The sequence below is a fragment of the Oryzias melastigma genome, linkage group LG4 (genome assembly GCF_002922805.2).
Source record: "Oryzias melastigma strain HK-1 linkage group LG4, ASM292280v2, whole genome shotgun sequence".
In the NCBI taxonomy this organism is placed as follows: domain Eukaryota; kingdom Metazoa; phylum Chordata; class Actinopteri; order Beloniformes; family Adrianichthyidae; genus Oryzias; species Oryzias melastigma.
Window position 1 is genome coordinate 8,638,960 of NC_050515.1, and position 13,790 is coordinate 8,652,749.

At 36.6% G+C, this 13,790-nt stretch overlaps 1 protein-coding gene across 2 annotated transcripts in view; it reads left to right on the top strand.

The window, feature by feature from the left end:
• Positions 1-13,790, top strand: part of ttll7 (tubulin tyrosine ligase-like family, member 7) — an 88,093-nt gene that overhangs the window by 72,064 nt on the left and 2,239 nt on the right. The window contains exons 21-22 of one of the 2 annotated variants that reach the window (XM_024279040.2): positions 2,913-3,004; positions 12,348-12,452. In XM_024279040.2, coding sequence (XP_024134808.1) covers positions 2,913-3,004; positions 12,348-12,430 — 175 coding nt within the window. In that variant the 3' untranslated portion in view covers positions 12,431-12,452. The remainder of the gene's footprint in view (positions 1-2,912; positions 3,005-12,347; positions 12,453-13,790) is intronic. The other variant, XM_024279041.2, reaches the window with a different exon arrangement.

Genomic DNA, 13,790 nt, shown 5'->3' on the forward strand with positions numbered 1-13,790 from the left:
TTATACCATGGTCACTTACGAAAAATGTGTATACAATAATTTTTTTGTGTTTTATTCTTGTTATTTCTTTTTATTTCTTGTTTAAATCATTTTAATAAAAAAAAGTAGACTATTTGACGCAGGGTGCATTGCTTTGTCATGAAAACAGCCTGCATTGACAAAGCAAAGCGATATGCGAATCATTATGATAGGTTTAAAAAAAAAGCATCAGTTCAGAGAGAAAGTTCACCTATTACCTCTTGTTTTTGTCCAGATGATGATACAAAAGTTTGTTTCAAAGAAACATAGTTTAAATAGATCAAGTTCTGCTTGTCTTTTATTTCCTTCTTTATAGATTCTTTCCTATCGTTCTCTTCTGCTACATCTCGGCCTTTAAAATGATCAAATTAATCAAAAAGGTTGAAGTAAACTATAAAATTACTTGACTTTTCTACTGTATTGCTGTTTTGATTAAGTCTGGAATAAGGTATGACAACCTATTTTTTTTATGATGTTAATTGAATTACCAACTGGCATTTAGACCATAACATTGATATAGAACTTATTTTTTGTAGGTGTTGTATGTCACTTTTTATTCCACATCCGACAGCCAATCAGAATCGAGTATTCACCCAGACCATGGTATAAGCCTTCATAGTGATAGACAGGTGGTTTCAGTGTCTTGACTATTAGGTGTTCATGTTACAGAGTAAAAATGCGCTTAATTAATAATGTCAAGTACAGGAGCTAAAAATGCTCAGCAATGAGACCTGAATATTCGTTTTCAAGTCTTCTTCTAATATTTAAGCCCAGGTGTAAAGTTGGTTTCAGCCGTCTGAGCCTCAAAAGTGTGAAGAAATAAACTCCTTTTAGAAAGCTACCATGGGCTATGAAGCGGTTATCATCATTAAACCTCTCTCAGGAAACATTTCCTCCTCCCCCACCACCCTCTACGGTGCCTTGGAGCCATCATCTTCTTCATGAAACCCTGATAAAACAAACAAGCAAAAATCAGCCTTATTCTATTTTTAACACGGATCCCCACGGGGGACAGCCGCACAAGTTAGGAATGAGTGAACTTTTAAATCACACATGCTTTGGGCGGGCAGACAGGGTGCGATCTGGGTTGGGAGAGAGGGAGAGGGAAAGAGAGAGGGCTGTTAACAGGAAATAATGGCCCACAGATTAGTCCTCAGGTTAGCCTGAGGCCCCTGGAGGCCTTCTTAATTCAATTAGAGTCCAGATGAGCCTAAGCGGCAAATGACCTCACGATAGAGAGAGCTCTTTTTTTTTTTTTTTTTTTTTTCCTGGGGCCTCACTTTACATGATTCACAACTCTTGCTCATATGTTAACAGACTATCACTTTGTACCTACTGTATTAAAAAACCTTAGCTGTTATAAAGTATGTATTTTCCAGAGTATAGGTCGCACTGGAGTGTAAGTTGCAGAAGCCAAAAAATGCACAATTAAGAAAAAAAAAAACATATATAAGTAACCCCAGAGTATAAGTCACACTTTTGGGGGAAATGTCCAAAAACGTCCTAACAATTAAACCAAACCCGGCGTAATGCTGCATTCACACAAAGCGTTATTAATGCATAAAGGTGTTTACACATCAGCTGCGTCGACTCTCGTTCAAGTGGCCACTTTCAATGAAAAGTCTATGCAAATGTAGACCAGATTTTTGGGCTTCCATGTACGGAACACTCGCACGTTGAACTTCTTTACGCTAAATCACAGGAACTCTGATTTGGTAGTTAAGTGTTGGTAATGTCCGATTCAAAACACGGAAGCACCACACATTGTAAACATGAGAAACGAATACTTTCGGTTTGTGCTCGGTCGGATTAATGTAGCACCAAGACAGACATTTATAGGAACAGAGCTGTAAAAACAAAAAGCCTGAAGCATAATATGCAAAATTTGCACCCCTTTGACTTTTCCCTCTGAGCCTCTTTCAATTGGAGGACGAGCGCCAGCGAAAAGTTAAAACACAAAAGAAGAAGAATCCCCTCCCTTCCGCTATCTGCATGTCTTGCCCAAGTCCAGTCTTTACCACCAGCTGAATGCGCATTCATGAAACCGCTTAGAGCGTGTTCTTGAACGCACCACCCAGTGTGAATGCAGCATCAACTTTTTGCCCACTGCCTCTTTTGACATGCGCCAAATTCAGTGCCTGTTCAAAAATATGTTCATAAACTAGATTCTCCTGTCACACATGGCAGAAGCTGCCATGTAGTTTTGTAGCTTTGGATGTATTGTATATCTTATGTACAATACACAAAAAATACAGATAATATTTAGAGAATTTTACAAAAAAAAAAAAAAATCAATAAGCATGTCTTCATGTCTGGGTTCATGAGATCATTCAGTCTTTTTTTATGGCAATCTTTACCTTTTACCATTTGAATGGTGGCGCTTTCAGCGGTACTTCTGTGTCTCTGTAACCCAATTTGATGACTTGCTGTTCCAAATTAGTCCAAGGAAGAAAAAAAAAACAAAAATAATAATTTCTTGATGCAAATAAGACAAATGTCATAAAGTTACGGTGGAGAACAATCTTATTGTCCTCCATGTTTGTTTTGGATGGCTCCTCTTCTTCTTTGCTGTCAGTAGTAAATACTTATACACTTATCTGTAGTGCCCTCTAGAGGAAGTTAGTGGGAAACAACTTCAAAAGAGCGACCAGTTATTACTGCGAAAATAATCTATGTATAAGCCTATTTATGCTTTAAAAAAATCACATATAAGCCCCTGTCCAAATATGCAAAAAACGTATTCTTATACTTTGAAAAATACAGAAGGCGTTAGGTGAATGAAACAATTTTACAAGTGAATTCAATTTTTTTTCAGCAGGTATACTTGGGAGTAGCTTTTACGCATGCAGTGGTCTGTCTCTCCTTAATTTCTATGTGTCTGTGTAAAATAAAAGCTTACCATTTGCTGCTGGACCGGCCTCTACCCATGGCTCCACTCCTGCTGCTGCTGCTTCCTCTTCTACCGTCTCTTCGCCCCCCGATGCAGGTCTCTGCTTGGTTTAGTTCTGCTAAACCCCCCCCTCGCCCCCCCACACTGCCCATCCTCAAGCACAATCACTACTTACTGCTATCTTCTGCACTCTGTCACGGCTTTGAACATAGTGTTGCTCTTAGATGGTTGCTTTGGCTAAGAACCAACAGTCGTGCATGGTTGTTTCTGTTTCCTTCACTTATAAGAATTAAGCAGTTAATAGAAAGCAAAAAATAAAGTTTGAAATGGTTTTGAAATACTTGTAGCTATAAAATGTAAACAAAACTTTTAAAATGACTTTAAAAAGGAGAAGGAAGCAGATTCAGACTGTTTGGATAACTTTGTCAATTCTGCAACCATTTAGCCTGCTTGCAGTACATACCCAGCTGCCACTTCTTTCACTCAGTGCTTCAGTCAACAGCTTTGTACAGTTCCACAAGAGTGTTGTCAGCACAAGTGGCCTTAATGGGATCTGAGAGCCTCACCTTCCTCGCTTTAGTGCCATGATCAATCTTCTAACCATGCTCTTCTTGTTACAAGAAGACTGAATAACGATTTGGCTTTACACCATGTGCTTGCACTCCACAGCACAAGTGACACACGGCTCTACATGAGGCATGTAAAAGGCTGGTGTGACCTAACACCACTTCAGAAAGCAGAGAAGCAATTAGGTTTATTTTCTCATTGATGCATATGCTAAACACAAGAGAGTAAATTGTACATGTAAGTGTGTGTGGGTTTGCATGCCCTCATCAGTCCTGCTTACAGCCACATTACTTTTGTTTAACTTTAAAGTGTCATTTCCAACCTGTTTTTACCTTCAAAGCACAAGTAACAAACATTGACTTTTTGGGGATATTTTTATCCTATCTGAGTCTGGATCTTTTCAAGAACATATATCCAAACACAAATAATAACTGTTAAAATAAAAATGAAATGAACAAATTAAAATCATCTCACCGAAACAGCCGGAAGGTGTCCAGTTCCTGTTATTTTTATGCAAAGCAAAAAGTAGGTTTTTGAAAAAAATAAAAATAAATCATAGTTTCACATAAATGAGTGAATTTGATTGGCTAACATCTTCATTTTATAGTTTGCGTCCAAGAATGCATGTAAGTTTGTTGACAAGAGCAATTGTGTCTCGGAGTTGCACCACACTCCCCCCACATCGGTGCAAAATTCTGTGGATGAGCCAGACATCTGTTTTTGTGGAGTAATCACACTCTTTTATGATCCATAAATAGTTTTTAATTCACATCATCTGGTTGATGCTTAAAATCTTACTTCCCAGTAAGACATGAAGACGGCAGCCATTTGTCCACAAAGTGCTTTGAAAGAATAAACAAGTAATATTAATAACAACAACCAGCAGGCGGAAATTACATAGTTTTAAGACTTCGTAAGAGACTGATGATTTTTTTAATGATGTTGCTCTGTAAATAAAATCCAAGAACTTTAAAAAATAAATAAATAAAAAAGATTTGCATTGTTTCTGTCTATTGTGCATTGATCTCAAATACTATTGGACTATTAAATAGCAATTTCCCAATTTTTAAACGCCAAATTTTGACAGGGGGCAAGCATTCTCCATTGCAGGTTACAAATAAAAAATTGAAATATGTTAATTGTGTTAACGCTTTAAATAACAAAATCATTTTAACTCTCACAAATGTAAGCTACAGCACTTTTAGATACCAGTTCCCAATTTTGAGGTTTGGTATGGTCACTTATTTTATTATTTTATTATTTTTTTTAAGTCAGAAAGTGTTTTAATTATTCAGGTTTATAATACTTTTGTCATGATTTTTATTGGTTTTATACTTGTATTATCATGAATGCTTTTATTTTTATATTTTTAAATATTTTATTTGTTTTGTGTTTCTTATGGCAAATGGACCTAAAGTCTGTAGTAATATCTTGTTCATAAAGAACAGGTAGAAGATAAAGAGTCATTTATTTGTTTTTGAAATAGTGTTTCTTATGCCATCAGTGGCTTAAAAAAGTTGAAATGATTGTTAAAGAATAATGGTCCCTCTCAGAGTTTCATCTGCAGGTACTTTTATGATTATATAATGCTGCAAGTATATCTTTTGTGGTATTATCATTAAAAAAAATCAAGGATCTAGCTTTTATCAATTAGAGTCAAAGTTCCACTAATCAAAAGAATATTTAATTATTTTGATCAATACACACACAACAAATTGATTTTTTCAGTGACATTTCCAGTACCAGTACTCTATTTGAAGGTTTCGCTGAGCTGAGCATACTCCTGCTAGTCATACAAATTTGGCAAAACACAGACCCTTGCTAAAACAGGTACAACTATAACAGCACTAAAATCTAGGTCAGGGTTGCTGGTGTAAGCATGATTTATTTAGCTGCAAACACCATGCAACCTGACAGGTGTGCTTCTATGCCACTTTTATTTTGAAGGATAAAAATCTGAATTTTTTTTTTTTTTTCTTGCAAGTAAATTGACAAATGCTTAATAAATAGATTGTGTCAAGGCTGCTAAAAAATGCAGTAAGGGTTTTGTTTCTTTTTTTTATAACTGTATAGCCAAAAAAGAATGGTTGGCTACACAAGATTACCTACTGTGGTGCATTCATGGTCTAAGCAAAAGTATGAAATTCTCACATGTTTTTAAAAAGCACATTATAATTTCTTTGTCCAAATTAGAACTGGATCCTCAATTAGGAAACCCCTGAGAATTGTGCTTTGACTCCACAATATGATATGTCCAGATATGTGATGATCAGGTTATAGTGATGTCCAACCGTATCGACATAGGAAATGAACAAACTGGTCTATGCTAAGCTGAATTGTCTCCTAAAAATAAAAACTTACCATACATTTAATTTAAAAAAATGGTTACACAAAGAAAAGCGTAAAAATAGATTAAAATTCAAAATGGAGGCCTTATTAGATTCTGGAATGGCAGATAACTAGTGTCCCGTATAAGGGTAAAGAAACACCTCTCTTATTGCCACAGTTGCTAATGAAGTTCCTCTAGCAAATCAGATAGATATATTCTTCCACAGGTTCAAGATCAACAGCAATGACACTCAAAGGATGAGGTCACCGATCTGTCACAAACATCTACAGATTGAATGAACGACTCGTTGGAAGTATTGTGTTCAGTCAGAATGTGCAAACCCCCAAAAAGTCCTGGATTTGATACTGTACAATCTCTGGATATGCTTTGAAGAGCACTCCTTGTTTTTACAGAATGTTAAATATTTCATCACACCAACACATTGATCCAGTCCTTTGGAACACAACCACATACCTAAAACTTAAAAATCTTTACAGCCAAATGACTTTTGTCCCAGTTCACGGACATTGCTGGTGATTAAATGTTTCAAGTGTACATTTAAAATGACCCTAATCATCTAAGTCCAACATCTCTAAGACTCCATATAATTTGTATACCAAGCCTGTAGAGGAGTGGAAGATTCCACTCTTTCCTTAAGGCATTTACTCCATATGCACCTATAAAAACAGCAATGCATGCAAAGATTTTATTGGTAGATTTTTCATGCATTGAACTCTTATTAACTTGTTTTTGATAAAAATCATAAAGAATTTTAATCTCTCAATTTTTTGTTTTGTAGTTTAGGGAGTGTGTTTTGTAGTAGGACACAACAAGTCAGTGTTTTGCTTTTTCTAAGCAAATAATTACCAGCACAGGTTGCCCCTGGGGATGTGTTTGTTGTCACTGTTACTTATTAAATACACAAAATCGTGCACAAGCACTTTTACAAACAGGCACATTACAAAATCCTCTGATACAGGCCTTGATAATCATTTTATATGAGAACAAAGAGAACCATGGGACAGCGTTACTTCTTCCTTAATTAGTTCAAAATGTTTACGCTGACAATAAATAACCTGAAAACCAGAAAATGCTAATAGACTTCGGGAAGAAGTAGATTTTCTCATCTACTTTAATCAATGAAAAACCAACAGCCAGTTTTAAATTATAAGTGTCTTAGTGAGTTCTTGAAAAACAACCTAAAGAGAACTTCTAGGTCGAGACTGAATTTTCTAAGTGTTCAGGATAACATATTTATGTTCTCTTCAGCTTTATTTTAGAAAAAATTAACATTATTCTATATTAGTTGGTTTGGAAACGCCACAAAGGCTTAAACAATATTAGGAATATAGTTACCTCATTCAGCAAACTGCTGGGAATCATCCTTCCTGCTATAGAAAAACATTGAAAGAGTTGGAGGGGAGTCAGTATAACCTTATTTCTGTCAACAAACAATGAGTCCCTCCTTCTCTCCTCTGTGGTCTTGTCGCAGAGATTGTCCCTTACAAGTGGACAAAGTTTTCCTTTGTTCCAAAGGCTGTGGAAATCTTTAACAGACACAAAACTATATAGCTGGTTTGATAGTTATCAGATACTGACCTATTGCTGCTCAACTGATTGTAGCATGTGATTGGGCCAATGTGTTTTTGTAAATGTCATGTCTTCTGGTAGGTAACGCAGCAAACCAGGTTTCTTGAGGGGACAAAAGGTCCATCTTCTTTTATAATGTTATAGAAGTGTTGTCTCCTGAGTGTGAGCGTTTGGCCCTGCAACAAACTGACCCGTTTAGGAATTCAAGCAGCTGAAAGGAATTCAGCAGCTTGTTTTGTTTTTACTTTGCTTAGTATTTTCACATTAAGATTATTCATGGAAATGCTGTTAATATATGGCATAAGTAGCCTAATATGTTTAATTGGTTTTTGATCAGGAACATGAATCAGATTCCTTAACAGAAGGATTTTTTGGCTTAGAGGGGAAAATATCTCTAACCCAATCAAGAGAGCCCTTGTGCTAATGTAACTTCTTATGTGTAGGGGTTTAAAGATTCCTTTTAATAACTATTTGATTATATAGGGATAACGATATGATATATACAGTAGTTGACGTATGATTTATTCGATTCACTGAACTAAAATCAATCTGGGACATCTTTAGCCAAAAATTCAGCCAGTGTGAGATAAATACCTGGTACTGAGCAGTACAGATGAGATTTTCTAGATTTCTTGTATTTGTTGTAAGATAATCATGTGTAAATAAAAAAATTTAAAAAAAAAGTAAACAAGAATTAATGGTAAATTCATTTACCTTTTAGTTTCATAAAGTTCAGTCCACTGTTGTTTTTCCACTTTAAAATAATAGAAACGGAACTATATTAGAACATTCAACCACATTATATGGTACATGTTTCCGTTATAGTAAAATAAACCTACCGTAACTCTATCCAAGTGGTACTTTCCAATATTGATTATGGTTTGATCATTTAATCGTTACTCTCTTTCTTATTTGCATGCTAATAATGTGAGAATTGAACCAGCAGATAGTAGCATGCACTTTTGCTGCACTTGTCATTGTATCACTGGATGGATCAACTGTTTTGCATTTAGTAACGTGGCTGCAGTCATTCGGCTGATTCCTCACTGCCTTTTGCTTTTACTGATCCAGCTCAGGAATGCTTTTGTCTGTTGTGGGTGTATTTTATTTCCTAAATGAGCACAGCTGTTGTGTAATAATGAACTGGGTTGCTTAACATACTCAAGGTACCCATATCTTCTGACTTAATCCCAAAATCTGGACATTAAACGAACATAAAAACAGCAAAAAAAACAAGGAAAATGCAATTTAGTTTCTCAGAATCTGGACGGTTCTGAGAGAGTACTCTTATTCACTGAGAAAGTAACATTAGAAAGGCAGAAAATAAGAATATCAATTTAAAAGTATATAGTTTGCGCATTAAATAATAGTTAAAAAAAGTTCAACTGTTTCAATATTTTAAATAAAGTGCAGAGTAAGCATTACAATATATATTTTAAAAGAAACTTACATTTCATATTTTTCAACTTTTTTCCATTGTATTTTGGTATGAATTCGATTTACACTCAGCCTTCCTGAGTAAAATCTTGTATTTGACTTAAAAGTCAACATCCCCACATTGTGCAAATTACTACGCATGCGGCTTTTAGCGTAGGTCAAAGTTGGTCTGTTAACTGGATTCCACAGGGTCTCCACTATTGACCACAACTGCCTGCTTCTATTCAAGCACCCTTTCCTGCGTGGAGAGCTCTGATCAAGTGTTTCAACAGCCTCATGGGTTGGAGCAAAGTCATTGTTTCTGTGTGGGCAGATGAGAGGAAGTAGCCAAATAACCCCGCTAATGAGTTTCTTGTTAAGCCTGGAATTACTGTCAAAACTTAAAGACGATTTTCCAATAATGACAAAAGTTTCCGATTCTATTAACTTTCATTTGTCTGAAGAGCATGGCAGTAATTAGGTTTAATTGGGGTTCTGGGCTGAGTTTAGGCCACAGACAACTTCAAGCCTCTTTGTACCTCTTGGTTTACTATTGCATCAGTGATCCTGACAGGCTTTCACTCTCCATCATAAGTCTCGTCTCTTCCTAATACACCATGGCTCTTGCATTTCAATGGACGACTTGGGATCAGCTTTTTCTTTAGAGATAACAGTAGCTGATAGCGGCTTTGGATGTATAGATTTGAGTGTAGCATCTGTCCATCACTGCTGATGAATTGAAGCAAAGCACAAGTGCATGAACATGCCTCCCCCTCGCTTCAAGCACTCACCAAGTTTCCAAGGCCAGTGATCAAAAGAAAGACGAACCTGGAAGATGCGGACTGGGGGTCCAATTAAACATAGCCTGTAGAGAGCAGCCGCTTCGGTATAAAAAGCCCCCCCCCACACACACCCCCTTTCCATTACTAGCCCTTACTAAAGTAATTTTTTTCTTTTTTTTATGAGCTGAATATTCTCAAAGTGAATAACAGAAATGCTGAAAGACACACTCAGCGTTACGTAAATGTTTAATATTTCATTCTCTTATTTTCATTTTTTAATACAATTGCCATGACTTGGCTTGGAATATAAAACCCTGGAAATAGACGTGTAGCACCTCACCACAAACTAATGAAAACATTCACAACAGCTCAATGATGAAATACAAGATAGGCTGAAAAAAAAGAAAAAGATACACAATGTAATGGATAAGGATGTATGGGGAAATCGATTCAGAGATATATCGCGATACTTCATTTGGCGATACTTGTATCGATTTAAAATGGTGGTAAGATGATATCTAATTAAGCATCCTTCAGCATCTTCCTTTTGTTTTCCACATGAACCCCCGACCACTAGTTGGCAGCACAGCCTCATTAAACAGCTCTACACAGCAACCAAAACAACAATTTCTCACGAGACGCAGCTTGTGTTGAATATTCAGATATAGTGTTAAGTTAGAAAGGGTTCTGAACCAACACTCTATGCCACGTCGCTGCCAGTATCAAATAAAAACACGGATTGCTGTGCTTTGTAGCGAGCTCGGATAAGACTGCCTCTAGTCTAGTGGAATAAAGACAAAAGGGTACGATAACATAAAAACTGGAAAACAGTAAGAGTTAAAGGAACACAGTTTATTAAATAAACAAAACCCTGTGTTCTTCAAGAAAGAACAAAATGTAATAACTAGTGTGTTGGTTCAAACAAAAAGACAAACCAAAAACAATTGGAACATTGGCCAAACATAAAATAAGTCAGGGAGACTGTGAACTCAACCATGTCAACCGTCAGAGTCAGCAGCTTCCTGCTAAGAGCTGCCCAACCAAATCTACCTAAAGAAAACAAATACACAAAGCCTTCAAATTAAGACTACCAAGGTCCAACCCCAAACTAAAATAACAAAACATAGCAGTCTATGACTGACTAAGAGGGGAAAAACAACAAAACAAACCAGCACAACAAAACCTAAAGCTCCCTGCCCACCTTGGTGAGGCTGCCTCTGACTTAAACACCTGGCAGATGCTAATTAAGATCATTTGCCCTACCTGCCAGGTGATCAGAATGGCGGCGCAAGTTGAAAAGTGGCAGCACAGCAGCAGCGGGACGTAAGAAAATGAAGCAGTCAGCCATTTTTATTTTATTTTTTACAATGAAAGGCGTTTTAGATAAAGGTTTCTTTCTAAGTCATACTCCTTAGAAAAGTTAAAAATAGTTCAGGTACAGTCTTACAAAATATCGCGATATGTATTGTGAAACGCATATTGCGGTATGCATCTTATCATAAGACGTGTATTGCGATATGCGTCGTATGCCCTGGGTCCTGCCAATACACACCCCTAATGCATATAAACAGTTATCTGATAGACCTTAAAACCATAATGTGAAATAAAAGAAATTGCAACTTTAAGGTCACCAACCAAACCGAAATACAGTGGAAGAAATAGAATAATGTGTACTTTTGGAGCAGTTTTTGTAATTTTCAGTTTTTCATTAAAGAAACATCAACAGAATACATTATAGGTACTTTATTGAGATCAAAATGTTTTCATTTGATTGATTGAGGGCCTTTCACTCTAGAAAATCACAGAGATTATTCAAGTTTGTTTGGTTTCACATTAAACAGAAGAAACTGCTTTAAAACGTCACACAGTTACAACAGCTGCTTGTTTGGGAGCCATTTTATCTAAAATAAGAAATAAAAATCTATCAGCAAAATTGCATGCTCCTCTAGCCTTCTGAATATCATGAATATTTATAAGCCTCTTGTTCTCATCACTACACCACATTTACCATATTTTCAAACCTTTCTGTGATTTCCTTAACTTCCCTCTGTAGGTTGTTTTATCTAGAAACCCAGCGGTCACGTCTCTTACTGTCTTTGGTTTACTTGGGCTCACTCTGTCAGGGTGCAGATTACCAAGATTATTTGCTTGAAGGAGACCCACAGCCCCCTTAAAGCTGTTTCAATAAAATCCTGAATCCACTAAATCAGTTTAATTTGAATTCTGTCCAACTCTCTTAGGTCTGAACCCGTGCTAAGACAGATGCTGCTCTGCTCATTTGTTCAAGAATAGTCCAATAAAAACGAAGCATCGCCGACCAAGCTCAGGGGCCAAAGATTCACTCTCCACGGGGTCACTTTTGATTAGAAAGCTACTTCTTTATAACATTCTCAAGGACTTTGGCATGGCGTACTTCTTTAGGCCTCCCTGTTTACCTAAATAAGTCTCATATATGTATAAATAAAATATGTACATTTTAATATTCTAAAAAGAGAGACAGTTTTATTTTTAGTGCATCACTGCTGATAAAATCAATGAATGTGATTATGATTGTTTGTACTGATTAGTTTCAGAGTATTTTAAGCTCTTGTAAACAGCACTCTCTGTTGTAGCAGTTTACCCTCCTCAGGATCTGATCATCTCATCTGACATTGCTCTGACAGCCATGTCTGACTCATTTCCAGTAACAAAGGAAGATTGGAGCGGGGTTGGTTCCCTTGACTCTATCTCAACCTGACACTGGTCTCATTGTCAGGTACTGGAACGCTGTTAGCAGGAGCTGCCTCACTGCTCTGTCTCGGTGGAAGGTGTCATAGGAAGGTCCTGGAAAGATACTGACGTCTATGCCTTGGAATGATAGGTGAGGATTTTTCTTCATAATAACAGACATATAAGGGGTAAATGTAACAAACGAAATAACCGCAGTGGAGTTTGAGGGTCACTAAGGCCATTCAAAGTTTAATCGTTTTTACTCATAACATGTGTCCACGTAGTTGTGGTTAAAGACCCATTTTGATAGAAATTGTTTTTTTTTTTGTGCGTTTTTGTAGCATTTTTTTAATGATAGAGAACATATATAAAGAACTTAAGCTCTAAATTGCATGTCTGAGTTTTTCTTTATTCAAATTGATGTGAATCAGAAGCAGACTTAGGCAGAATCCGAATTCTTTCCCTACAGCTTCCCCCTTCTCCTATATTGAGCTCTCCAGACGGAGAGTTATGAAAAAATGGTGTCTTCAAATTCGGACGTCACTCCCACTCAATTACACCATCAATAGCCCAGAGGTGCTAGTGCTCAGAAATAATATGAGGGTTAGCCCAATAATATATATTTTTTTAAAACCCTATCCCTCCAAATGCCCCTACAATTGGAGGGTAGGGAGAAGCCGTATGGGTAGGGGAAGAATTCGGATTTGACCTAAAAAATCCAGTTTGAAAAAAAGGGTATTTGTGATGTGGAAAATACACTTGGCGGGTCACAAGACCCTTGCTCCTCTACATTCTGATACATCCTCTTGTAGACAATTAGGTCAGTGTACGTCTTCATTTTCCCTGTCTGAGCCAGTAGCTGGCTCAAAACTGTATAGCTGAATAGCCTCAATATATTTCGCCCTTTTGTTGGATCGGTTATATTAGGTTGTGAGGGGCTGTAAGCTAAGTAAGTGGGAGAACATGTAAACAGAGAGCTCTCAGCAATAGGAAAGGAAAGGGGTATGGAGAGAAAATAGTACACTGATTTGTATGTGCGTAATTCTTGATTTGTAGCTCATTCAATATATTTTGTGCATGATAGCAAACATTACAAAATAAAGAAAATATATTTTACACATGGCCAACTTTTTTTTTTTGTAGAAATAGAAAGAAAACCCATGGACAACTTGAAAAAACAACAGCTTGAAACTAACTATATGCACAAATCTTTAAAATTGCACAAAAAATTGCTCGTTGTGCATACACAAAATCGCATTTACACACAAATCTGATGTAAGACTCTTTTCACGTCTCCAAGATTCATCCATAAGTGATGTGTTTAAATGCTGCTAGAACGCTGGGTCATCAGACTTTTCTTATCAGCCACTTTAAAATTAGATTTTCAATAACATCTGGTAAAAACCTGACATTTTCCACTCTCTTAAACTAATATGCCCTCATAATAATACAAAAAGTCACACACAGATGGGGTATACTATTTTCTCTC